This window comes from Borostomias antarcticus, assembly GCF_949987555.1.
Source record: "Borostomias antarcticus genome assembly, chromosome: 1".
In the NCBI taxonomy this organism is placed as follows: Eukaryota; Metazoa; Chordata; class Actinopteri; order Stomiiformes; family Stomiidae; genus Borostomias; species Borostomias antarcticus.
Genome location: NC_140234.1, coordinates 1,790,863 through 1,815,932, shown reverse-complemented (window position 1 = coordinate 1,815,932; position 25,070 = coordinate 1,790,863). Strand labels below are relative to the sequence as shown.

General features: G+C 47.5%; 1 protein-coding gene across 1 annotated transcript; it reads left to right on the top strand.

The window, feature by feature from the left end:
• Positions 1-14,141: 14,141 nt before the first annotated feature.
• LOC311314519 (putative nuclease HARBI1) lies at positions 14,142-15,224 on the top strand (the record flags this gene model as incomplete). Its single annotated transcript, XM_084444903.1, has 1 exon — positions 14,142-15,224. One exon carries the CDS (start codon positions 14,142-14,144, stop codon positions 15,222-15,224), a length of 1,083 nt encoding a protein of 360 aa, XP_084301029.1.
• Between the last annotated feature and the right edge of the window lie 9,846 nt (positions 15,225-25,070).

The following is a 25,070-nucleotide window of genomic DNA, read 5'->3' as shown; positions in this document are numbered from 1 at the left end:
AGGGGGAGGTAAACTCATAATCAACCTATCCCAGACCTTTCATCCCACCCCATCCCGGATCACGCTCCTCGAAAAGGGCCTCTCTTTCATTCCCACCCTCGAAGTCACCAAAAATGCCCGCCCACGACTACTCACAGAAGTTTTGGCTTATCACAGACGCCTCAAGTTAACTGCCTTCTTCGAGGATTATCAATCTGACCCAGGGGACACCCTACATTTCCTGCCCAAATCCAATTGGGAGCCACACACGGGCCAACTCCCCCAATACCTTCTACGGTTACTAGACGAGGACTACCTCATCGCCTCACGTCTATACCTACGGCCTGAAAAGTCTAACTTACCAGAGGAAGTCATCGCGCTCCGCCAACTTCAAAAAGATCCCAGTATTGTAATCAAACCAGCCGACAAAGGCACGGCCATTGTCATTATGGACAGGTCCCAATATGTGGCCGAGGCTGAAAGGCAACTTAGTATGACCCAATACTATAATTTAGTGCCCGGCCCCATCTTCCAGAACACAGCTGCAGAAATCAGAGATATCCTAGCCGATCTCTGCTGCTTGGGCCACATCAACTGTAAACAGATGACATACCTTATGGGTCAGAATGAACCCAGGGCCAGATGTTTCTACCTGCTGCCCAAGATTCACAAAACCCCGTCCTCATGGCCTGTACCTTTTCAAGTACCGGCGGGTAGGCCAATTGTTTCAGACTGCGGTACTGAAACATATGCTGTCTCAGAATATATAGGCCCAGTCCCAATGTCCACCCTTGCAGACTCGCATACTTAAGAGCGCGCTCCCGCGAAGTCCGCGAGGGCTTAGGGGTGTCCCAATGTCAACTCGGCAAGTGCGTGAGGGCTCTCCGGCAGCCATTTTGAGCCCTTTATGGCCCCTTCCCGTAAGTCTGCATTTCTGCAGACTTAGCCCAAGGGAATTACCCACAGTTCATAGCGTCGTGACGTGAAATCGCTGAAAAACACATGTTACCACAACAACGTAGGACAACAAACAAGATGGAAGGACTTGTAGGCAGAACCGCCGGAGAAACCAAATCAAAACAAACGACAAGAAAGACGTTCTCATGTAAGTAGGGACACATAGCTATAGTTGCTTGTCACATAATGGCATGATGATGAATCCCAAACATGCTGTAATCCGATCCGATCCAACAGCATCGCAATTTTCTTCACAAATAGGGAGCGATCAACAAACCCTCCAGTTCATCCAGCTGCGGACTACACACGAGCCCCTCTTCACTGGCCACAGAAATGCCTCTGCTCAAGGTTTCAAGTAAGTACAGTAAACCCCAGAAATGTTAGTTTGTGATTATTCAGCCAGCCAATGGATGACTGTAAACACAACAGCTAGAGCTAACACATATGAACTGGCGTGTGTGTTCTGTGTGGCATATAAATTAGTACACCTACTGCTGCTGTGGTAAATGTCCTGCTCTGATATCAGTTTGCATTTCATCCCACACAACGAACCCCCAACATTACTTTGCCCAACAGTGTGATCATAAGAGATATGGGATTGGAGGGCATCCTGACTGCCATACAAGCAGCAAAGAAATGGGAGAACCTAAAGAAAAAGTATAGGGTGAAGCAATTATGTGTTATTCTCTGATGGATGGGTCACTGGGTCACATGTAGGCTCCTTCACTATGTGGGTTTACTGTCCACTAATGGTGGTGGGCCCCGGTCCCATGGATAATCAGTAAAGGTCCATCAAAAGGTGAATGTGTTCATTTGACCTTGTTTCTTTTACACGTCACACAGGATCTCATACTGCCAAGGACTGGGTCAGGGACGGAGAGTGGTCAGGTCACAGCTGGAAACTGGCCATTCTTCGCGGCCATGCATGAGGCTCTGGGGCAGAGGGACTCCATCAGGCCCCTAAACCTGATAGCCACCGCAGTCGACTCCTCATCGGACGCAGAGGAGCCTGATGATGAGGTGGACAGTACCTCTGCCCCAGGGCCTTCCAGCACCCCAGGGCTGTCCAGCACCCCAGGGCCTTCCAGCACCCCAGGGCCTTCCAGCACCCCAGGGCCGTCCAGCACCCCAGGGCCTTCCAGCACCCCAGGGCTGTCCAGCACCCCAAGGTCATCCACCACCCCAGGGTCATCCAAGGTCATCCACCACTCCAGGGTCATCCACGACTCCAGGGTCATCAACCACCCCACGGTCATCCACCACTCCAGGGTCATCCACCACCTCCACCAGAACAAGGAAGAGGAAGAACGAGGTTCTGGAGTACCTGAAGGACTACACGGAAAGGCAGGAGACGAGGCAGAGGGAGCTGGATGACAGAGAGGAGCAGAGAGAAAAGAGAAAAGAGGAGCAGATGGACAGGCTCCTTGACATTTTTAGCCAGTTGGCCGAGAAGCACAACTAGGCACTGGATACATCTTTTATTTAATTGTTATCAACTGTAGGTGTTGGCTTGATTTATTAATTATTATTACTTATTTGAATTCTGTGTGCATGGATGATTGTGAGCCTGTGAGCTTCAGACAGCAACATTAAATATGATTTGCTCCTTATCTGTCTCAGTGCAGTGTTCTTTGAATTGAGATTCCCAGTATGAATATTTGAAATGTTTGCCCCGAGGGGGATTTGGGGGAGGGGGGGTGTTGGAATGTAATTGAGTAGTACAATACTTTTGAATCAATGACAAACAAGGACCACAGGCAGTAATGTAGTTATTGCAGAATCGGAAGATTTTTATTGCCATGTAGGCTATGCCTACTAGGAATTTGTTTTGGGTCACTTGGTGCACTGCAGTCACAGTATCAAGAAACAATACGACAATAAAACAATATGCAACTGTCAGTGCAATGCAAATCCCATTAGAATCATAAATGTATCTAACAACATATACAAAATGGTCCTAGTCAACTAGTAGGCCTGTAGCCAAGGTCCCAAGACTAGCCATTCTGGCCAGGACCTGAATATTCACAACATATACAGCAGCAACATATACAGCAACACATTCATAGCTTGATGACCACAAAATGAAATTATTTCAACAAGGTGAACAGAAATGGTTTAAGGACAAAACAGGGTTGTGGTAGCTGGTGAATGTAAACTGCAGGGGATGTCCCCAAAAAAGTCCCCTGGCATAATCACGAGGCCTCGAATATCCAAACATAAATGAGCTCCTGGTTGAAACATGAGGCTTCAAATGTCCAAACATAAATGAGCTCCTGGTATAATCATGAGGCTTCAAATGTCCAAACTAAAATCAGCACCTGGCATAATCATGATGCCTCAACGGAGCCTGGAGGTGCTGGGGTGCGGAGATGTGGGCGCATAGCCTGTCCCTGATGTGGGCCCCACTCCTCTCCTGGATGTCCTGTAGGTCGATGGGATCAGGGGGACCAGGCTCATCAGGCTGGAGCTCCAGATCCTCCATGATGTCTCCGTGTGTGAGGCACACATTGTGGAGGACCGCACAGGCCAGGGCAACCTCCGAACAGAAGGTGACCCTGACCTCCAGTGCCTTGAACAATGTGGCCCGCCACCGTGCCTTCATGACCCCGAACGTCCTCTCAATGATGGAACGGGCCCTGCCATGCTTCCCATTGAAGCCCTCCTGCACCCTCCCTTGTAATGGGTGCCTGTAAGGGGTCACAAGTGCAATTGGCTGCTCCAGACAGGGGTAGCCTCCATCTCCCAAGAGGAAATAACCAGGTGGAGGGTACAGGGAACTGGTGTACACAGGGCTGTTCTGCAGGACCCGTGTGTCGTGTACCGAACCTCCATAGCCAACAAAAACGTCCAGGAATCTCCCAGTGGAGTCACAGATGGCTTGGAGCTGAATGGAGTGGAACTGTTTGTAATTAAAATAATCTGCCTTGTTGTGTTTGGGTGGTTTGATCCGGATGTGACAGCCATCTATGGCCCCCGCAGCCTTATTGAAGGCCTCATGCTGTGCCAGCTGTCCAAATCCCTGGCCAACTTCATCCAAGGTGTCTGGACTAGGGAAGTTGATGACTTGCACCTACGTATCTCCTTGGCGATCCTATGCACAACCCTGAAGATGGTAGATTTCGGCACATCAAAGGCCCGTGCTGTCACCCGGTAAGACACGCCATGGGCCAGCCAGAACACGAACAGAAGGACCTCCAAAGTATGTCCCCAGCCATGATCCCTCTCTTGCTGCAACAGGTGTAGTAGGCCATTGAAGGACTGCCTTGACAGTCTGAAGTCTGTCCTCATGTCCCGCTCCACATCCATATACAGCCTGAGGACTGGCACATGTGTGTTCAGCCTGGTGTATGGGGTGCGCTGGTAGGCCTAGATTTCCAAAGAAACACTACATTTAGGATTTCAGTTGTTACATTACACATGCGATCAGAGGGATGCAAGCATATATATATATATATATGTATATATATATATATATATACACACACACACACATATATATACACACACATATACATATACACACACATATACATATATATAAACTAGTGTGATATGTGTGTATATATATATATATATATGTACACATATCACACCTAGTTTATTCATCAAACATCTCTCTAGATTATTGCTTGATGAGCTGTTCTGCCTAAAAAAAGAGTATATTGATTTTCTGGCAATTACCTCTCTTCCACTCTGAAAGGCAAGTGCCTGCAATACAGGATCAGGTAGGGGTTGGTGCCTTGTGCGCCTTCATCGTGAGGACAAAAGATAACGTAGCAGGGAGAGTCCGAAGCCAACAATTGTGCGAGACATCTTTTCGCTCGGTCGTGGTCACGTGATCTGTCGCAAGTGCTGTCCCATTCCTATTTATGCAATTTCGAGCCCTTGCAGACTCTCACACTCAACCACTTTACCAGGTGACGTCAATAAGTCTGTGAGGGCTCAGGACTTGAGGGTTTAGGGGGGACATTGGGACTGGGCCATAGACTCCTTCATCAACCCCTTATCCACCCGCCATCCTAGTTACATCAAGGACACCTACGACTTTGTTGAGAAGGTGCGGGTGGCCAGACTCAACCCGGACGACCTCTTGTTCTCTATGGACGTGGATAGTTTGTACACCAACATCGAAGCTGGTCCTGGTCTGGCTGCTGTCAAAAAGTGTCTGGCCGAACACCCGGTGGCGGGTCGGCCTGACGGCCATATACTCCAGCTATTGGGACTGGCCCTTACTAAAAACGATTTCTCTTTCAATGACAAAACGTATCTGCAGGTAAAGGGTGTGGCCATGGGGAAAAAGTTTGCCCCGGCTTTAGCAGATATCTATATGGCCGAGTGGGAGGCCACGATACTCCCCTTATGCCCCTTGAGACCTTCACACTACTTCCGTTATCTAGATGATATATGGGGTATATCGCCACACTCTACGGACGACTTCACCGAATTTGTCCGTATTCTTAATGCCCATCACGACTCCATTAACCTCAAAGCCGTCATCAATAACTCCAGTATCAACTTTTTGGATACCACCACATTCAAGGGACCGGACTTCCTCCAAACTGGTACACTCACTAACAAGGTCTTCTTTAAGGAGACAGACACGCACGCACTACTCCACCGTGCCAGTTTCCACCCCCCCCCCCCATAGTTTTTTTCTTCTTGGACTCAGATTGTGCAACCCCCCCCCCCCCTTTCTTTTGATTTCCTGAGTATATTTCTACTTCCATTTGCTTGTTCACTAGTCTTTTACAAGTTGTACAAACAAGAAAGAGAAAAAGTAATAAAATGTTCTGTTTTATCACCCACTAGTCGTTGTTCTCTGTCAACCACTAGGACCATTTCATTTGTACTCACACATGCATTTTTTCCAATAAAATATACTTCTGGTTACAACTTTTAGGAAGTGAATGGGTAGAGGCATTACATGATGAGGTTTAGCCACTCTGGATTGTCCAGAGGGTATAGACCACAAAGCCCACCCCTTTCTCTTTCTTCTTCTTTTCTCTTTTTCCTTTTTTGAACATAGATACCCATACCCTACCCCAACCCTGCCCTAGCCTTTTACCCTAACCACTCTCACCCCTTACCTTACCTCATAAACCCCAAAACAACCCCCCCCACCCCTGCTAGGGCCAAGGGCTAGAAAAGAGAATTGGGATTCGGCCGTGAAGGCAGCAAAAAAAGTTATCTCGTCCATGACTCGTGAGCTGAGCTTGCTTCCTTGTCAACACAATAATTCCCCAAATGACAAAAAAAGAAAGAAAAAGTAGCTAGATTTGTTGCTAGTCGCTTTTCATGAAATAAGTCGCCAGGGGGGTCTGGAAAGTCGCTAAATCTAGCGACAAAGTCGCTAAGTTGGCATCACTGCTTGGGGGCCGCTATTCTGATGAATGGAAATCAATCTTCGGAATAGCGGTCGGTTACCCCAGGGTTGCCAAGTGTCACGCATTGAGCGTGAGACACGCATTTCAGCCTCTTCTCGCGCTCTCACGCCGCACTTGACAATTCTCACGCAGAGAAATTAAAAATCTCTGTTAGCATTCCCCCCATCATATTCAACTTTCTGTCTATTGCATCAGATAAGGAGGAGCAGAGTGCACGAGGGGGAGGAGGAGGGGAGATTGAACTGGATGAGTCAGGGGAAACGGAGAGAGGAGACCGACGAGAGGAGAGAGACGTGCAGCAAGAGACAGACGAAAGACAGGAGAGACCACACCCCAGAGATGAGACTGAGGCCACGTTTACACGACAACGAATTTTCCAAAACGGAAAAGATCTTCTTTTGCGTTTCCTAAAGGTTCCGCGTTCACACAACAGTATTGCGCTACGGATCCGCGTTCACACGGATCCGCAAGAGGGCTACCCAGGGATACCCAGAATGCTTTGCAAATCTCCTCTCAAAAATCTGTCGACAAGATGGCGGCGGCCACCAACCGAAAAAAGGAAATCCACAAATGTAATTTTCTCTTCGTTAATAGATGTAAACATTGCGATAACCATCACTTTTTATTATTGTTTTATGTTGTTTCAATGTAGTACATATTATTTAGAACAAGCATGACACAAAAGATCGCTAGTCTCTAACGTTAACTAGCTAGCTTACCAAGTAGTTGACATTACATTAGTCACAGCAGCTTTTTTACTAATGTTAGAATATTTAGAACTATAATGTTATACGCAATGTATTTGAGCTAGCTATGTGAACATTGGCTTTGTGAATGTATAGTCTTACTGATGACGTAACGGTCTTGAAGGGGTGTCCCATTTATTAGGGACAATTTCTACCCCTTAACCCTTGACACTCCGTTTCGAAGGGCTAGGGGCTAGAAAAGAGAATTGGGATTCGGCCGTGAAGGCAGAAAAAAAAAATCTTGTCTTGACTTGTGAGCTGAGCTCGCTTCCTTGTCAACACAATAATTCCCCAAATGACCAGGAAAAGTAGCTAGATTTGTCGCTAGTCGCTTTTCATGAAATGAGTCGCCAGGGGGGTTTGGAAAGTCGCTAAATCTAGCGACAAAGTCGCTAAATTGGCATCACTCCTTGGGGGCCGCTATTCTAATGAATGGAAATCAATCTTCGGAATAGCGGTCGGTTACCCCAGGGTTGCCAAGTGTCACGCATTGAGCGTGAGACACGCATTTCAGCCTCTTCTCACGCTCTCACGCCGCACTTCACAATTCTCACACAGAGAAATGAAAAATCTCTGTTAGCATTCCCCCCCATTATATTCAACTTTCTGTATGTTGCATCAGATAAAGAGGAGCAGAGTGCAGGGGAAGGAGGAGGAGAGATTGAACTGGATGAGTCAGGGGAAACGGAGAGAGACAGGCAGCAAGAGACAGATGAAAGACAGGAGAGACCACACCCCAGAGATGAGACTGAGGCCACGTTTACACGACAACGAATTTTCCAAAACGGAAAAGATCTTCTTTTGCGTTTCCCAAAGGTTCTGCGTTCACACAACAGTATTGCGATAAGGATCCGCGTTCACACGGATCCGCAAGAGGGCTACCCAGGGATACCCAGAATGCTTTGCAAATCTCCTCTCAAAAATCTGTCGACAAGATGGCGGCGGCCACCGACCGAAAAAAGGAAATCCACAAATGTAATTTTTTCTTCGTTAATAGATGTAAACTTTGTGATAACCATCACATTATTATTTTTTTTTATGTTGTTTCAATGTAGTATATATTATTTATAAGAAGCATGACACAAATGATCGCTAGTCTCTAACGTTAACTAGCTAGCTTACCAAGTAGTTTACATTACATTAGCCCTTAGGCTACTGAGCTATTTTGGCCGTTTATGCATACTTTTGACTTTGCCTCTATAAACCACTTTAAAATATGTTTACCCTGCCCAAGTTTGGTATCCTTTTTTTCAGCACAACCTCAGCTATATGACCTGACAATTATTTCATCACTTTATCAACATATTGGACCCCAAAACACACAAAAAACACAAAAACGGATTTGAAAAATACTGTTTCTTTCAATTGTAAAACATGGAAACATGCTCAATGAAGCATTTCAAAGGGTACAAATGTATAATCAAGTTGCATATGTCAAAGAAAAAAGGTGTAATAAATAATAATGAAGGTGCAAACTATTATTTTCCAAACATAAACAGTATTATACATAGGCGTTTTTTGTTTATTTTTTGCTGTGCCACTGAGGTGATGTGTGGTGAGGTGCTCTTAACTGCCACTCCTCAAAGCAGTTCCTGTCAATGATGACACATAGGGGTACATCACAGGATTTGCACTTCCATGCTGTGAGGCTCCTTCTGCCTTGTTGGTTGCATTGCTGGCACGGTCTGCGGCCCTTCGTCGCTTTCTCTCTGGGGTGTGTGGCATCTGTGGGCCTGACAATGGGAACAGGGATATGGTCAGCCCTCCTGTTGACCGGAACCCCTGTGCTGTCCACTCCACACAGCTGGTACACCAGTTCAGTCTGGAAGTCCATGTGTGTTTTGTGCTGTGTCTGTTGTGTTTGTGTGATGTCGCAGTGCAGGATGTAAGCATTAGTTGCTGCTATGTCCAGAAAGTGGAGGAAGAGGGTACGGTACCAGCGGTCATTTCTGCGGTGGGTGGAGTAGTATTGGAGGAGCTGGTCAGAGAGGTCGGCTCCGCCCGTGTTCTGGTTGTAGGCGATGATGGGGGTGGGGCACGGAATCTCCTTCATTGTCCAACGACCATCTTCTCCCTTCACTCTCCTCTGGACTGTGTCGCCAGCAGATACCGAGTGGATTGTGGAGCACATTGACACCTCCCCCGTGTCCATCCACTTCACGAAGAGCAGGGGCTCCTCTCGAATCCATCTCACAGAGCCTCTCTCAGATCTTTTTGTGCGGGCATTTGCTCTCTCTGGGACACCCTTTCCTGTTCTCCCTGTAGGTGCCACAGGCTCCAAACCTCATGCTGGATAAATCAAGGAACAGCTTGGGACTGGTGTAGAAGTTGTCGACGTATATGTGATATCCAGTCCCAAGGTAGGCTGGCTTGATGAGATCCATTACTGCATCATATGACAGCCCATGCTCACTGGATGGTCTATGAGACTTGCCATGGTACACGTTGAAGTCGATGGTGTAGCCATTGTGGGCATCAGCCAGCACAAAAAGCTTGATGCCTATGAACATTGGCTTTGTGAATGTATAGTCTTACTGATGACGTAACGGTCTTGAAGGGGTGTCCCATTTCTTAGGGACAATTTCTACCCCTTAACCCTTGACACTCCGTTTTGAAGGGCTAGGGCCAAGGGCTAGAAAAGAGAATTGGGATTCGGCCGTGAAGGCAGCAAAAAAAGTTCTCTCGTCCATGACTTGTGAGCTGAGCTCGCTTCCTTGTCAACACAATAATTCCCCAAATGACCAGAAAAAGTAGCTAGATTTGTTGCTATAGTCGCTTTTCATGTCGCCAGGGGGGTCTGGAAAGAGCTAAATCTAGCGAAAAAGTCGCTAAGTTGGCATCACTGCTTGTGGGCCGCTATTCTGATGAATAGAAATCAATCTTCGGAATAGCGGTCGGTTACCCCAGGGTTGCCAAGTGTCACGCATTGAGCGTGAGACACGCATCTCAGCCTCTTTTCACTCTCTCACGCCGCACTTCACAATTCTCACGCAGAGAAATGAAAAATCTCTGTTAGCATTCCCCCTATAATATTCAACTTTCTGTATGCTGCATCAGATAAGGAGGGGCAGAGTGCAGGGGGAGGAGGAGAGATTGAACTGGATGAGTCAGGGGAACAGAGAGAGGAGAGAGACAGGCAGCAAGAGACAGATGAAAGACAGGAGAGACCACACCCCAGAGATGAGACTGAGGCCACGTTTACACGACAACGAATTTTCCAAAACGGAAAAGATCTTCTTTTGCGTTTCCCAAAGGTTCCACGTTCACACAAAAGTATTGCGATACGCGTTCACACGGATCCGCAAGAGGGCTACCCAGAATGCTTTGTAAATCTCCTCTCAAAAATCTGTCGACAAGATGGCGGCGGCCACCGACCGAAAAAAGGAAATCCACAAATGTAATTTTTTCTTCGTTAATAGATGTAAACATTGCGATAACCATCACATTATTATTGTTTTATGTTGTTTCAATGTAGTATATATTATTTATAACAAGCATGACACTAGCTAGCTTACCAAGTAGTTTACATTACATTAGTCACAGCAGCTTTTTGACTAATGTTATAATATTTAGAACTATAATGTTATACGCAATGTATTTGAGCTAGCTATGTGAACATTGGCTTTGTGAATGTACAGTCTTTCTGATGACGTAACGGTCTTGAAGGTGTGTCCCATTTCTTAGGGACAATTTCTACCCCTTAACACTCCGTTTCGAAGGGCTAGGGCCAAGGGCTACAAAAGAGAATTGGGATTCGGCCGTGAAGGCAGCAAAAAAAGTTCTCTCGTCCGTGACTTGTGAGCTGAGCTCGCTTCCTTGTCAACACAATAATTCCCCAAATGACCAGAAAAAGTAGCTAGATTTGTCGCTATAGTCGCTTTTCATGTCGCCAGGGGGGTCTGGAAAGTCGCTAAGTTGGCATCACTGCTTGTGGGCCGCTATTCTGATGAATGGAAATCAATCTTCGGAATAGCGGTCGGTTACCCCAGGGTTGCCAAGTGTCACGCATTGAGCGTGAGACACGCATTTCAGCCTCTTCTCGCGCTCTCACGCCGCACTTCACAATTCTCACGCAGAGAAATGAAAAATCTCTGTTAGCATTCCCCCTATAATATTCAACTTTCTGTATGCTGCATCAGATAAGGAGGAGCAGAGTGCAGGGGGAGGAGGAGGAGTGATTGAACTGGATGAGTCAGGGGAAACGGAGAGAGGAGAGAGACAGGCAGCAAGAGACAGATGAAAGACAGGAGAGACCACACCCCAGAGATGAGACTGAGGCCACGTTTACACGACAACGAATTTTCCAAAACGGAAAAGATCTTCTTTTGCGTTTCCCAAAGGTTCTGCGTTCACACAACAGTATTGCGATAAGGATCCGCGTTCACACGGATCCGCAAGAGGGCTACCCAGGGATACCCAGAATGCTTTGCAAATCTCCTCTCAAAAATCTGTTGACAAGATGGCGGCGGCCACCGACCGAAAAAAGGAAATCCACAAATGTAATTTTTTCTTCGTTAATAGATGTAAACTTTGTGATAACCATCACATTATTATTTTTTTTATGTTGTTTCAATGTAGTATATATTATTTATAAGAAGCATGACACAAATGATCGCTAGTCTCTAACGTTAACTAGCTAGCTTACCAAGTAGTTTACATTACATTAGCCCTTAGGCTCCTGAGCTATTTTGGCCGTTTATGCATACTTTTGACTTTGCCTCTATAAACCACTTTAAAATATGTTTACCCTGCCCAAGTTTGGTATCCTTTTTTTCAGCACAACCTCAGCTATATGACCTGACAATTATTTCATCACTTTATCAACATATTGGACCCCAAAACACACAATAAACACAAAAACGGATTTGAAAAATACTGTTTCTTTCAATTGTAAAACATGGAAACATGCTCAATGAAGCATTTCAAAGGGTACAAATGTATAATCAAGTTGCATATGTCAAAGAAAAAGGTGTAATAAATAATAATGAAGGTGCAAACTATTATTTTCCAAACATAAACAGTATTATACATAGGCGTTTTTTGTTTCTTTTTTGCTGTGCCACTGAGGTGATGTGTGGTGAGGTGCTCTAACTGTGCCACTCCTCAAAGCAGTTCCTGTCAATGATGACACATAGGGGTACATCACAGGATTTGCACTTCCATGCTGTGAGGCTCCTACTGCCTTGTTGGTTGCATTGCTGGCACGGTCTGCGGCCCTTCGTCGCTTTCTCTCTGGGGTGTGTGGCATCTGTGGGCCTGACAATGGGAACAGGGATATGGTCAGCCCTCCTGTTGACCGGAACCCCTGTGCTGTCCACTCCACACAGCTGGTACACCAGTTCAGTCTGGAAGTCCATGTGTGTTTTGTGCTGTGTCTGTTGTGTTTGTGTGATGTCGCAGTGCAGGATGTAAGCATTAGTTGCTGCTATGTCCAGAAAGTGGAGGAAGAGGGTACGGTACCAGCGGTCATTTCTGCGGTGGGTGGAGTAGTATTGGAGGAGCTGGTCAGAGAGGTCGACTCTGCCCATGTTCTGGTTGTAGGCGATGATGGGGGTGGGGCACGGAATCTCCTTCATTGTCCAACGACCATCTTCTCCCTTCACTCTCCTCTGGACTGTGTCGCAAGCAGATACCGAGTGGATTGTGGAGCACATTGACACCTCCCGCGTGTCCATCCACTTCACGAAGAGCAGGGGCTCCTCTCGAATCCATCTCACAGAGCCTCTCTCAGATCTTTTTGTGAGGGCATTTGCTCTCTCTCTGGGACACTCTTTCCTGTTCTCCCTGTAGGTGCCACAGGCTCCAAACCTCATGCTGGATAAATCAAGGAACAGCTTGGGACTGGTGTAGAAGTTGTCGACGTATATGTGATATCCAGTCCCAAGGTAGGCTGGCTTGATGAGATCCATTACTGCATCATATGACAGCCCATGCTCACTGGATGGTCTATGAGACTTGCCATGGTACACGTTGAAGTCGATGGTGTAGCCATTGTGGGCATCAGCCAGCACAAAAAGCTTGATGCCTATGAACATTGGCTTTGTGAATGTATAGTCTTACTGATGACTTAACGGTCTTGAAGGGGTGTCCCATTTCTTAGGGAAAATTTCTACCCCTTAACCCTTGACACTCCGTTTCGAAGGGCTAGGGCCAAGGGCTAGAAAAGAGAATTGGGATTCGGCCGTGAAGGCAGCAAAAAAAGTTCTCTCGTCCATGACTTGTGAGCTGAGCTTGCTTCCTTGTCAACACAATAATTCCCCAAATGACCAGGGCCTCGTTTCCCAGAGGCATCGTTAAGGCATCGTAGCGCTACGTGCTTCTTAAGAACGTCGTTAGCTCCACCACTAGGTGGCGATGCGTTTCCCAGAACCTTCTCAAGCCAAGGTATACCTTGGCTACGAAGGCTCTGGGAAACAGCTCCACCCAAGGTACATCGGAAATCGCCCTTACGATGTACCTTCCGAAGATACATCGTTAGCCTTCCTTGGAGCCGAAGCGCTGTTTCCCGGAGCCTTCTTAGCCAAGGTATACCACAGCCAAGGGATACGTTACGAAGGGCGGTCTGAACCCATCGTTAGTGTACCTTGGCGATGCGCTCCGTTCATCCCGTCATAGTATTAGCTCGATTCGAGCTAAATTACACTTTTAAAAAGGAGAGTTGCAATACAGCGCACATCTATCTATCCTACCTGCGCGATTCACATCATTAGTGCACACAAAATACAAAGAACTTGAATGATGAACTAAATGTTATGGCGCCTACAGAACACATCATGGAAATGTTGTTTTGACTACTTTTATTGAGGCAAACGACATATAGGGACTATCCATAGCCTACTATAATCCACTCTGTGAACAACAACAACAACAACATTTTCCCATGTAAAGGGATAATCAAGATGGCTTGTCTGGCTGTCATCATACTATGTCAGATAGCCTACCGAAAGATATCCTGGCGAATTGATTCACCTACTTAGACCCACAGTAGGGTAGGCACAGGTGGAATTGATCTCATCAATCAGAGTTTCCTTCTATTTAAGTGTGTCACAAGCAACTCGTGCCTCAGGTAGACATCATGGCTGCATTGCAAAGGATCATTGTGCTCAACCAGAGGAACCAACGGCGACGCCGTCCGCGTAGCGATTTGGTTCATGTGAACCATCACATCCGCACAAATCTCTGCCCTCTGGATGTCCTCTCGGACCGTGCCATCGTAGCCAAGTACCGGCTACCACGTGCGGAAATCCAGAGCCTGCTGGAGATTGTGCGACCCCACATCACCAGGGCCACCAGGTGCAACTTCGCCCTCAGCCCCGAGGTACAGCTCCTGGCAGCCCTACGGTTCTACGCCGTGGGCAGTTTCCTGGAGGTGGTGGGAGATGGACTGGGGCTGAGTAAGGCTTCGGTGTCCCGGAGCGTGGAGGCTGTCACTAATGTCCTCGTGCGTCATGCGCGCACGCATCTCAGTATGCCGCCGACGAGGGAGGACACACTGGCGCGACACCGGGAGTTCCACGCCGTGGCGGGCATCCCCCAGGTGATTGGCCTCGTGGATGGGACCCTGATCCCTGTCACCAACCCGTCCATGTGGGACCAGGCCTTCATCTGCCGGAAGGGGTACCCGGCCATAAACACTCAAGTGGTAGTGGACCACAACGGGCTGTTTATGGACGTCGTCGCCAAGTGGCCAGGCAGCACCCACGACAGCTTCATCTGGGCCAACTCGGGTGTGGGACAGAAGGCTGCCAGAGGGGAGTATGGTAGGGGTGTGTTCCTTGGGGACAGTGGCTACCCTCTCCGAACCCACCTCATCACCCCTGTGGCGGATCCCCTGACCCCAGCTGAGCGGGACTTCAACTCCGCCCACTGCCGCACCAGGAGCCTGGTGGAGCGCACCATTGGCCGGTGGAAACTTTGGTTCCGGTGCATCCATCGGTCTTCAGGGGGGCTGAAGTTAAGACCTGCGAAGTGTTGCGCTGTCATCGTGGTCACAGCAATGCTGCACAACATCCGGGCACGAGCAGGTCTGATGGCGGCGGAGGAGGAGGAGGAGGATGGTGATGATGACGACGGCGGTGACATCCCTCTGCCTGAGCGTGCAGCGCTTTACAATGCGGGTTTCCAGGCCAGGCAGGACATCATCAACATTTTTGCCTGAACCCCCTTCCCCCCCCCCCCCCCCAGGTGTGCCTCCATGACCTTGAAGGCTATACCGGCGGGGGGGTAACCCCCCAGCAGGTGCAACCATGCCGGGCAGGCTTCGGGGTAGAGGTCCCTCCCGTGTGTTGCAACCCCAGGTAGGCTAAGTGTGTATCTTGTACACTGTCTATTCCCATTCTGCATACATTCCATTCAATGTCGCTAAATTATTTCCCCTCCCTTCCTTGCAGATGATCCAGAGGCCTGAGGCACACTGCACACACTCACCACACCCCACCCACCCACCACACTACACACACTCACCACACCCCACCCACCCACCCACCCACCACACTACACTGCACACTCACACCACATGCACTCACCACACCACTCATCCTCCATGACCTTGAAGGCTATACCGGCGGGGGGGTAACCCCCCAGCAGGTGCAACCATGCCGGGCAGGCTTCGGGGTAGAGGTCCGTCCTGTGTGTTGCTACCTTGTCGTGGTGGGAAGGCTTGTGTGTCTCCATGACCATGAAGGCTATACCGGCGGGGGGGGGTAACCCCCCCAGCAGGTTCAACCATGCCGGGCAGGTTTCAGGTAGAGGCCAGACGAAAAGCAACACCTGGCCCTCCAGGTTGGGGGTTGGGCGTGGGGCTAACAACCCCACCCCGGAAAAGGACAACCTGTTCCAGCATTTCCACCAAACACATCTTGAATCTCAAGAATAAAATATGTTTGGACCCAAGTTACTTATTCTCTATTGGTCTTTCTTCTAATGGTGTGTCATACTTTGAAATGTGACTAGCAGAAGATATGCTTTTCCAATGCAGGTAAATGTTAATGATTCTGTGTACCAAGACATTTTGGACTAGTGTATGCTTCCTACTTTGTGGGGACAGTTTGGGGTAGGCCCTTTCCTGTTCCAGCATGCGGTGCCCAGGTGCACAAAGCAAGGTCAATCAAGGCATGGTTGGGTGAGGTTGGTGAGGAAGAACTTGACTGGCCCCATAGAACACCTTGGGGAGGAACTATGACGGAGACTGTGAGCTAGGCCCTCTCATCCAACATCAGTGTCTGACCTTAAATGCTTGAATGGATGAATAGCCCAAGATTCTCACAGACACACCAGAATCTTGTAGAAAGCCTTCCCAGGACAGTGGAGGCTGTTATAGCTGCACAGGGGGACCAACTCCATACTGATGTCTATTAATTTAGAATGGGATGTCAGGAAAGTTCCTGTAGGTGGAATGTGTAGGTGGCCCAATGCTGTTGGCCTCAGTGTACATTGCTAACAGATTCCCAGTGTTTAGTGATGTTACAAATGTTTGGTTGTCATATTGGGTGCCTACTTCCAAAGGTCTACTGGGTGCCTACTTCCAAAGGTCTACTGTTGTAATGTGGCAAGAAATGACAAATATACAGGAAGAAGGGAATTAGTTTCATATCGTTTGGGAAAGAACATGGGCAGGTTTGTCCTTCAGACAGACACACTTTTGTCCTTCACAGTATGACACATCATTAGAAGTAAGAGCAGTAGAGAATTAGTAACTTGGGTTCAGACATATTTTATTCTTGAGATTCAAGATGTGTTTGGTGTAAATGCTGGAACAGGTTGTCCTTTTCCGGGGTGGGGTTGTTAGCCCCACGCCCAACCCCCAACCTGGAGGGCCAGGTGTTGCTTTTCGTCTGGCCTCTACCTGAAACCTGCCCGGCATGGTTGAACCTGCTGGGGGGGTTACCCCCCCCCGCCGGTATAGCCTTCATGGTCATGGAGACACACAAGCCTTCCCACCACGACAAGGTAGCAACACACAGGACGGACCTCTACCCCGAAGCCTGCCCGGCATGGTTGCACCTGCTGGGGGGTTACCCCCCCGCCGGTATAGCCTTCAAGGTCAAGGAGGATGAGTGGTGTGGTGAGTGCATGTGGTGTGAGTGTGCAGTGTAGTGTGGTGGGTGGGTGGGTGGGTGGGGTGTGGTGAGTGTGTGTAGTGTGGTGGGTGGGTGGGGTGTGGTGAGTGTGTGCAGTGTGCCTCAGGCCTCTGGATCATCTGCAAGGAAGGGAGGGGAAATAATTTAGCGACATTGAATGGAATGCATGCAGAATGGGAATAGACAGTGTACAAGATACACACTTAGCCTACCTGGGGTGGGCAAGATGATGGGTATGGAGATGGAGGGCCGCTCGAACTGTGGCTCCGCAAGGGCCTGCCTCCTGCGCTGCAGTTCCAGTCTCTCACGCTGGAGCTGCAGCATCTCCCGCCGGTAGCTGGCAGTGGCCGCCAGCTGTTGGCGCTGCAGCTGCAGCCTCTGACGGTGGTAGCTGGCGGTGTCCGACTGCAGGTCCCGCTCCACAGCCAGCCTCTGCCTCTCCACCTCCAGGAGCCCCGCACTGCAGTCGCAGGGCACGCCTGCCACGCGTGTCTGTGAACTGGCAAGGCCCCCTCGCATCCGTGGGGTGCGGCCGCCCCTAACGGGGGTGGGGGCATCACGGGGGGTGTGGGAGGTGTGGGGAGAGCGCGTGGGGCGCTCGGTGTCTGTGGTGTCCTCTCCAGAGGAGTGGGAGGGTTGGGGTGACTCAGCTGAGCAGTGGGAGGATAGGGGAGACTCAGCTGAGCAGTGGGAGGGGTGGGGTGACTGGATGTTGGAGGGGCCCTCCGCAGCGTCCACATCAACGCCTCCCGTGATGCCTTGGGAGGCTGTGGGGCCGATGATGGCCAGCGCCTTCTCCTCTTCCGGGGTGAGGGGAGGCACGGTGTTCTGGCCACCACCTGTCCTCCCCGCCTCTCGCCGCACCGCTGCACCCCGACTCTTTGCCTGGCTGGAAAAATCTTGCCATTTCTTTCTGATGACTGCCCACGCCCTGGGTGGGCCGGGAGTGGAAGCCGCCATCTCCGTCGCGATGCTGGTCCAGGCGGCCCTTTTTAGCTGGTTGGCATTGGCGGTGCGGAAGCCGCCAAAAAGGACCGCCTTCCGCTCCCCCACCTCATCCAGCATGATTGTCATCTCCTCCTTGCTGAACGGTATCGCCCGTCTTCTTCCCCTCGTTTCTGCCATGTCGCTCAATGTGTTCAATTAACCTTGATTTTTAATAGACCGCGTGCGCCCACACCGGTGCGTGATAAAGTGAATTAGTCATCGTATCCGCGTGGATTCTAACGTGGGAATGCTACTGACACAGGTGCTATTCATATGAGCATTAAACCTTAGTTTGTGTGATGATTAAATTGGTGTTCATTTTGCGATCATCACTGCCTATTCATGTATTTTTTCATGCGCTTTCAAGACATCCCAGACGAGGCTTATATGACCCGATCCGATCCATGTTATTGCTGGTATATTAACTTTGATGCAATAGTAGGCTATGCATTGTGACTATCACGCGGCCTCGCATTGACTCTTAGATATATTCGCAGATTAGCTTCGGGAGCAGGACTTCCTTTTTGGTAATATTAGGCTGCAATGACAATGATTTACACGACACGTATTATATTGTCACGTCATTTCAGTGACTTTACGAATGGCCATCGATGTGTGCGGCATCGATTAATTCTTTTTTCCGCACCGCGCCCAGGGACAGCTCCTCTAACGATGTATCTTGGGATGGACCTAACGATGTATCTTCACGCGCACGCTAAGGGATAGTCTGGGAAACACTCGTAGGAAACTCTGTCATTTCGCCAAGGTATACCTTGAGAAGCGTCGTAGTGCGGAGAAATTCGGCAAATCTGGGAAACGCGGCCCTGAGCTATTTTGGCAGTTTATGCATACTTTTGACTTTGCCTCTATATACCACTTTAAAATGTTTACCCTGCCCAAGTTTGGTATCCTTTTTTTCAGCACAACCTCAGCTATATGACCTGACAATTATTTCATCACTTTTCATCACTTTATCGGACCCCAAAACACACAAAAAACACAAAAACGGATTTGAAAAATACTGTTTCTTTCAATTGTAAAACATGGAAACATGCTCAATGAAGCATTTCAAAGGGTACAAATGTATAATCAAGTTGCATATGTCAAAGAAAAAAGGTGTAATAAATAATAATGAAGGTGCAAACTATTATTTTCCAAACATAAACAGTATTATACATAGGCGTTTTTTGTTTCTTTTTTGCTGTGCCACTGAGGTGATGTGTGGGTAACTGCCACTCCTCAAAGCAGTTCCTGTCAATGATGACACATAGGGGTACATCACAGGATTTGCACTTCCATGCTGTGAGGCTCCTACTGCCTTGTTGGTTGCATTGTTGGCACGGTCTGCGGCCCTTCGTCGCTTTCTCTCTGGGGTCTGTGGCATCTGTGGGCCTGACAATGGGAACAGGGATATGGTCAGCCCTCCTGTTGACCGGAACCCCTGTGCTGTCCACTCCACACAGCTGGTACACCAGTTCAGTCTGGAAGTCCATGTGTGTTTTGTGCTGTGTCTGTTGTGTTTGTGTGATGTCGCAGTGCAGGATGTAAGCATTAGTTGCTGCTATGTCCAGAAAGTGGAGGAAGAGGGTACGGTACCAGCGGTCATTTCTGCGGTGGGTGGAGTAGTATTGGAGGAGCTGGTCAGAGAGGTCGGCTCCGCCCATGTTCTGGTTGTAGGCGATGATGGGGGTGGGGCACGGAATCTCCTTCATTGTCCAACGACCATCTTCTCCCTTCACTCTCCTCTGGACTGTGTCGCCAGCAGATACCGAGTGGATTGTGGAGCACATTGACACCTCCCGCGTGTCCATCCACTTCACGAAGAGCAGGGGCTCCTCTCGAATCCATCTCACAGAGCCTCTCTCAGATCTTTTTGTGAGGGCATTTGCTCTCTCTGGGACACCCTTTCCTGTTCTCCCTGTAGGTGCCACAGGCTCCAAACCTCATGCTGGATAAATCAAGGAACAGCTTGGGACTGGTGTAGAAGTTGTCGACGTATACAGATGTGGGAACATAAGAATGTAACTTGCTGCAGCATTTCACGTCGCAGTATTTGGCAGGGAAATCCCGTGGGATTTCAGACGGGTGTTATTTCGTTTTAGTGATGCACCACCGCCAGGTGGCGTCTTTGAGTAGATTTAGCAGGCTGGGCTCAGTGTTTTTCTCCTATAGTCTACGAATGAAGCATCATTAAATTTCACATTCTTTAATTTAAATGCTCTGTTGTAAAGCACTTTGAGCTGAAGGTATCTGTATGAAAGGGGCTATACAAATAACGTTTAATTGTTATTATTACCTTGTTCTCAAACACATGTTTTATCCACCTCGATGTAATTTAATTATTACGAACACCTATAATATATCTAGGCCTACAGTAGCCTATCTATCTCGGCAACTGACGTCGGGTCAAGACGTGGCTGTTAGGTCAAATGCGCAAAATAACAGTATTGTAAATATATTTGTTAGTAAAGATATGGTGAACGTGGGGGTTTTGCGTTTTGTTTCTGGAACGCATTCAACTGTTAGGCTACTCGTAAACCCCGGAAGTAAATTTGAAGACAGGGCACCAGCTAATGTAGCCAAGTCTGAGCGCAGTAGGCTTTATGGCTTCAGCACGATACAAAGAAAAAATAAGCTTGATCGGAGGTGTGGATCCATACAAAATTGAAATAGTCGCCATGAGTAAAGATCACTCATTGCCAATCATATCCGGACATTAACTGTCTTGTGCATAGCGGCAGGTTTGACAGTGAGACATCAACCGATAATTGTAATAATGCGATTATTGAAATGGTCTTGTGAACGCCTTTATCTGATTTCCAAAATCGGGGTAAGGTCCATAGGACGATTGTGGGTTTTCATTTGCACATAACTATATTTTAATAAAACATTGAAGTCCGCCTGTCAATGACTTTCCCTAAAATTGTGTTCTGTTGCACCCCCTATTGTTAAATTATAAATGAAAAAAACATACACAATATGTTGTTATTTGAATGATCTTGAATATATATATTCAAGATCATTCAAATAACAAAATATCGTGTATGTTTTTATTTATTTATACCGGCCGCCAGCTGTTCAATGAACGGCTATAGGGAATGCGCAGTTTCGCGCTGGCTACAGCCTATTATATGCACAGTTTCGCGCTATGTAGGCTATTATAAATAGGCCTAAGTATTATTCATTGAGGGAGCTTGGACTCGCTGGGGACTGGTGGAGAGACGCAGAGCCTCCCCAGACGCGACATCTCCAGTTGGCTGTGTATTTGAGCTGCCGCCTCAACCGTGCGTATAAGAGCAGAGCGCATCATATAGCTACAACTAGTAGCCCATAGCCATTAAAACAGCTTATTGTTTTATTCATATATCAACTAGATAATTCGATAATAATGAGTAGCCTAGTAGGCTATAAAATGAATTCAATAGGGCAAGCCTTAAGTTGTAGCCTAGGCTACAGTACAATCACAAGACGCATAGGCCTAGCCTATCGTAAAAAGCGTTGCGTTCTCATAGGCCTATATTAACTTAGATAATTATTAATTATGCTCAGGTCATAATGTCCGTTGAAAATAATTCCCTCTAAGCAGAATTTGAATTGTATTAAAATAGGCTAAAGTTAAATTTCCACATATTCTGATTCCTTCTAGGTCTATATAAAAAAAAACATTTTTCTAATGTGTAGCCTATAGGCGATGAACAAAACAGCCACAATGTAGCCTGCTTAGCGAGCGAGAGGGCAGTCTACCATAAAGTGTATAACCATAATGTAATATATCTAGACTACATGCATTGTGGTATTTCTTTATATAGCCAATTGTTTCTCAATAAACAGTTAAGTCATCCTCTGAGTCCGAATGTAGGCTAATAGACCGGCAGCTCTAAATGCCTTCCCAATCAATGAGACATGGTTGTAAAAATGATGTTTTATTGATGAAAAGGGTAAAACTGGAAAACATGGAGAGTCATTGCATTGATCGATGCAGTCCGCTACCAGCAAACACTGAAAATACAGGTCCTCCAGCGAACCTGGACTAGACTATTGTAACCCCCCCCCCCCCAAATTCTTTTATATTCAAATAAACTGGATGAACCGGTTTCCTAGCCCTGGATCGTGGGAGGGGGGTAGCCTGCGTTAGCGGGTGCTTTGCCATGACCGGCCATTGAATTTATGTGTTGCCATTCATTTAAACCACCATCTCATCTAGACTACTTCTGTTGCTGCATTTTTACATTTATGCTTTCATGATTTTAGAGCGCAATAAACATTTTCCAGGATTCCAAAAAGTCCATCCATTCATCCAACTTTGTTCTGAGCGCAGCGCAGGCTGGTATCTACTGTCAAGGCTCACGACTGATGCACTCCCTTAACACGTCTCTTCCCAGACCATCAAGAGAATTTCAATATGAAAGACCTTGGGATTCCAGGAGTCAAGGCCGTTTCAGACGGGGAGCGACATTCCGCCTGCGTTCTCGCTCGGAGCGGGCGACGCACGCGTCCTGCGCGCAGCGGGGAAAACTGACTACAATTCAGCTCTTGTCGCGGGCGGGCGCGCAGCCTAGTTCCATATGAGAACACTCCTCGGTCCAATTCCGTATAGTAGATCAGCCTGTGTACTTTCAACGAATGTATTATTAGACATAATATCATAATAATATATAAAGCCTTCAACGACCTCCTGCTGCCTGCCTGATGGTCTCAGGGCTAAAGAGACCGCGCGATCATTCCTCTAGCTGCTTTGCTGCTAATGCGAGTTCGTCTCCATTCCTGCCCGAGAAACAGAAGTTGAACTTATAGCATCAAAATAGCTACAGGAATCAACGTTGTACAGTTAGCTATCTGCTTTTTAGCCACCGACAGCTACCGTTAATATTATGGAAGCTGCTGTCGTGAGCTAACGTGCTATCACGGTCTCATCGTGCAGCTTCACAGCCTGCTATTAGCAGACAGCATTAAGTTGACAAAATCACACTTGCACATCATTAGAATTCCAACCATTTATATGGGATTTATCATTCAACTAAACATGGAACCTGAATACTACCTGATATTTCAACCTGCTGCCATCAGTGATCGGCGCGTCTGCTTGTTTGAGTCATGAATATCTTACGCAGTTATATTCCATGTAGTGTCCCAAAACTGTTAAATCATTCCCCATGTAGTTCACTATGAGTCGCACTCAATACATCCATGGTAATAGGGAGTAGGGAGTGAGTGAACCATTTCAAACACATCTCTGGTCATCTCCGTTAGCCATCTTACTCGTCCTGATGCCATGTTCCATATGAGAACACTCAGCCTAATGTATTAAACTTCTACTTGTCCCGACAGTTAACAGATATAGACCCGGCGACAGTTACAGAGATAGAAACTATAAATAGATAGGCTTTGTTCGTAATAATTAAATTACAACCAGACAGACAACAAGGAGTTTGAGAACGGTAGGCTAATCTAATGTGCGAGCCAGCAATGGGTCAATGAGTGGTATTACTGCGCCCCTATGGCCGTGCGAGCGGTGGTGCGGAATGACGTAAAGCGCCTGTTAGAATACCGCGGGTCAAGTTACATTCTTATGTTCCCACATCTGTATGTGATATCCAGTCCCAAGGTAGGCTGGCTTGATGAGATCCATTACTGCATCATATGACAGCCCATGCTCACTGGATGGTCTATGAGACTTGCCATGGTACACATTGAAGTCGATGGTGTAGCCATTGTGGGCATCAGCCAGCACAAAAAGCTTGAGGCCTATGAACATTGGCTTTGTGAATGTATAGTCTTACTGATGACGTAACGGTCTTGAAGGGGTGTCCCATTTCTTAGGGACAATTTCTACCCCTTAACCCTTGACACTCCGTTTTGAAGGGCTAGGGCCAAGGGCTAGAAAAGAGAATTGGGATTCGGCCGTGAAGGCAGCAAAAAAAGTTCTCTCGTCCATGACTTGTGAGCTGAGCTCGCTTCCTTGTCAACACAATAATTCCCCAAATGACCAGAAAAAGTAGCTAGATTTGTCGCTATAGTCGCTTTTCATGTCGCCAGGGGGGTCTGGAAAGAGCTAAATCTAGCGAAAAAGTCGCTAAGTTGGCATCACTGCTTGTGGGCCGCTATTCTGATGAATAGAAATCAATCTTCGGAATAGCGGTCGGTTACCCCAGGGTTGCCAAGTGTCACGCATTGAGCGTGAGACACGCATTTCAGCCTCTTTTCACTCTCTCACGCCGCACTTCACAATTCTCACGCAGAGAAATGAAAAATCTCTGTTAGAATTCCCCCTATAATATTCAACTTTCTGTATGCTGCATCAGATAAGGAGGGGCAGAGTGCAGGGGGAGGAGGAGGAGAGATTGAACTGGATGAGTCAGGGGAACAGAGAGAGGAGAGAGACAGGCAGCAAGAGACAGATGAAAGACAGGAGAGACCACACCCCAGAGATGAGACTGAGGCCACGTTTACACGACAACGAATTTTCCAAAACGGAAAAGATCTTCTTTTGCGTTTCCCAAAGGTTCCACGTTCACACAAAAGTATTGCGATACGCGTTCACACGGATCCGCAAGAGGGCTACCCAGAATGCTTTGTAAATCTCCTCTCAAAAATCTGTCGACAAGATGGCGGCGGCCACCGACCGAAAAAAGGAAATCCACAAATGTAATTTTTTAAACATTGCGATAACCATCACATTATTGTTTTGTTGTTTCAATGTAGTATATATTATTTATAACAAGCATGACACAAAAGATCGCTAGTCTCTAACGTTAACTAGCTAGCTTACCAAGTAGTTTACATTACATTAGTCACAGCAGCTTTTTGACTAATGTTATAATATTTAGAACTATAATGTTATACGCAATGTATTTGAGCTAGCTATGTGAACATTGGCTTTGTGAATGTACAGTCTTTCTGATGACGTAACGGTCTTGAAGGGTGTCCCATTTCTTAGG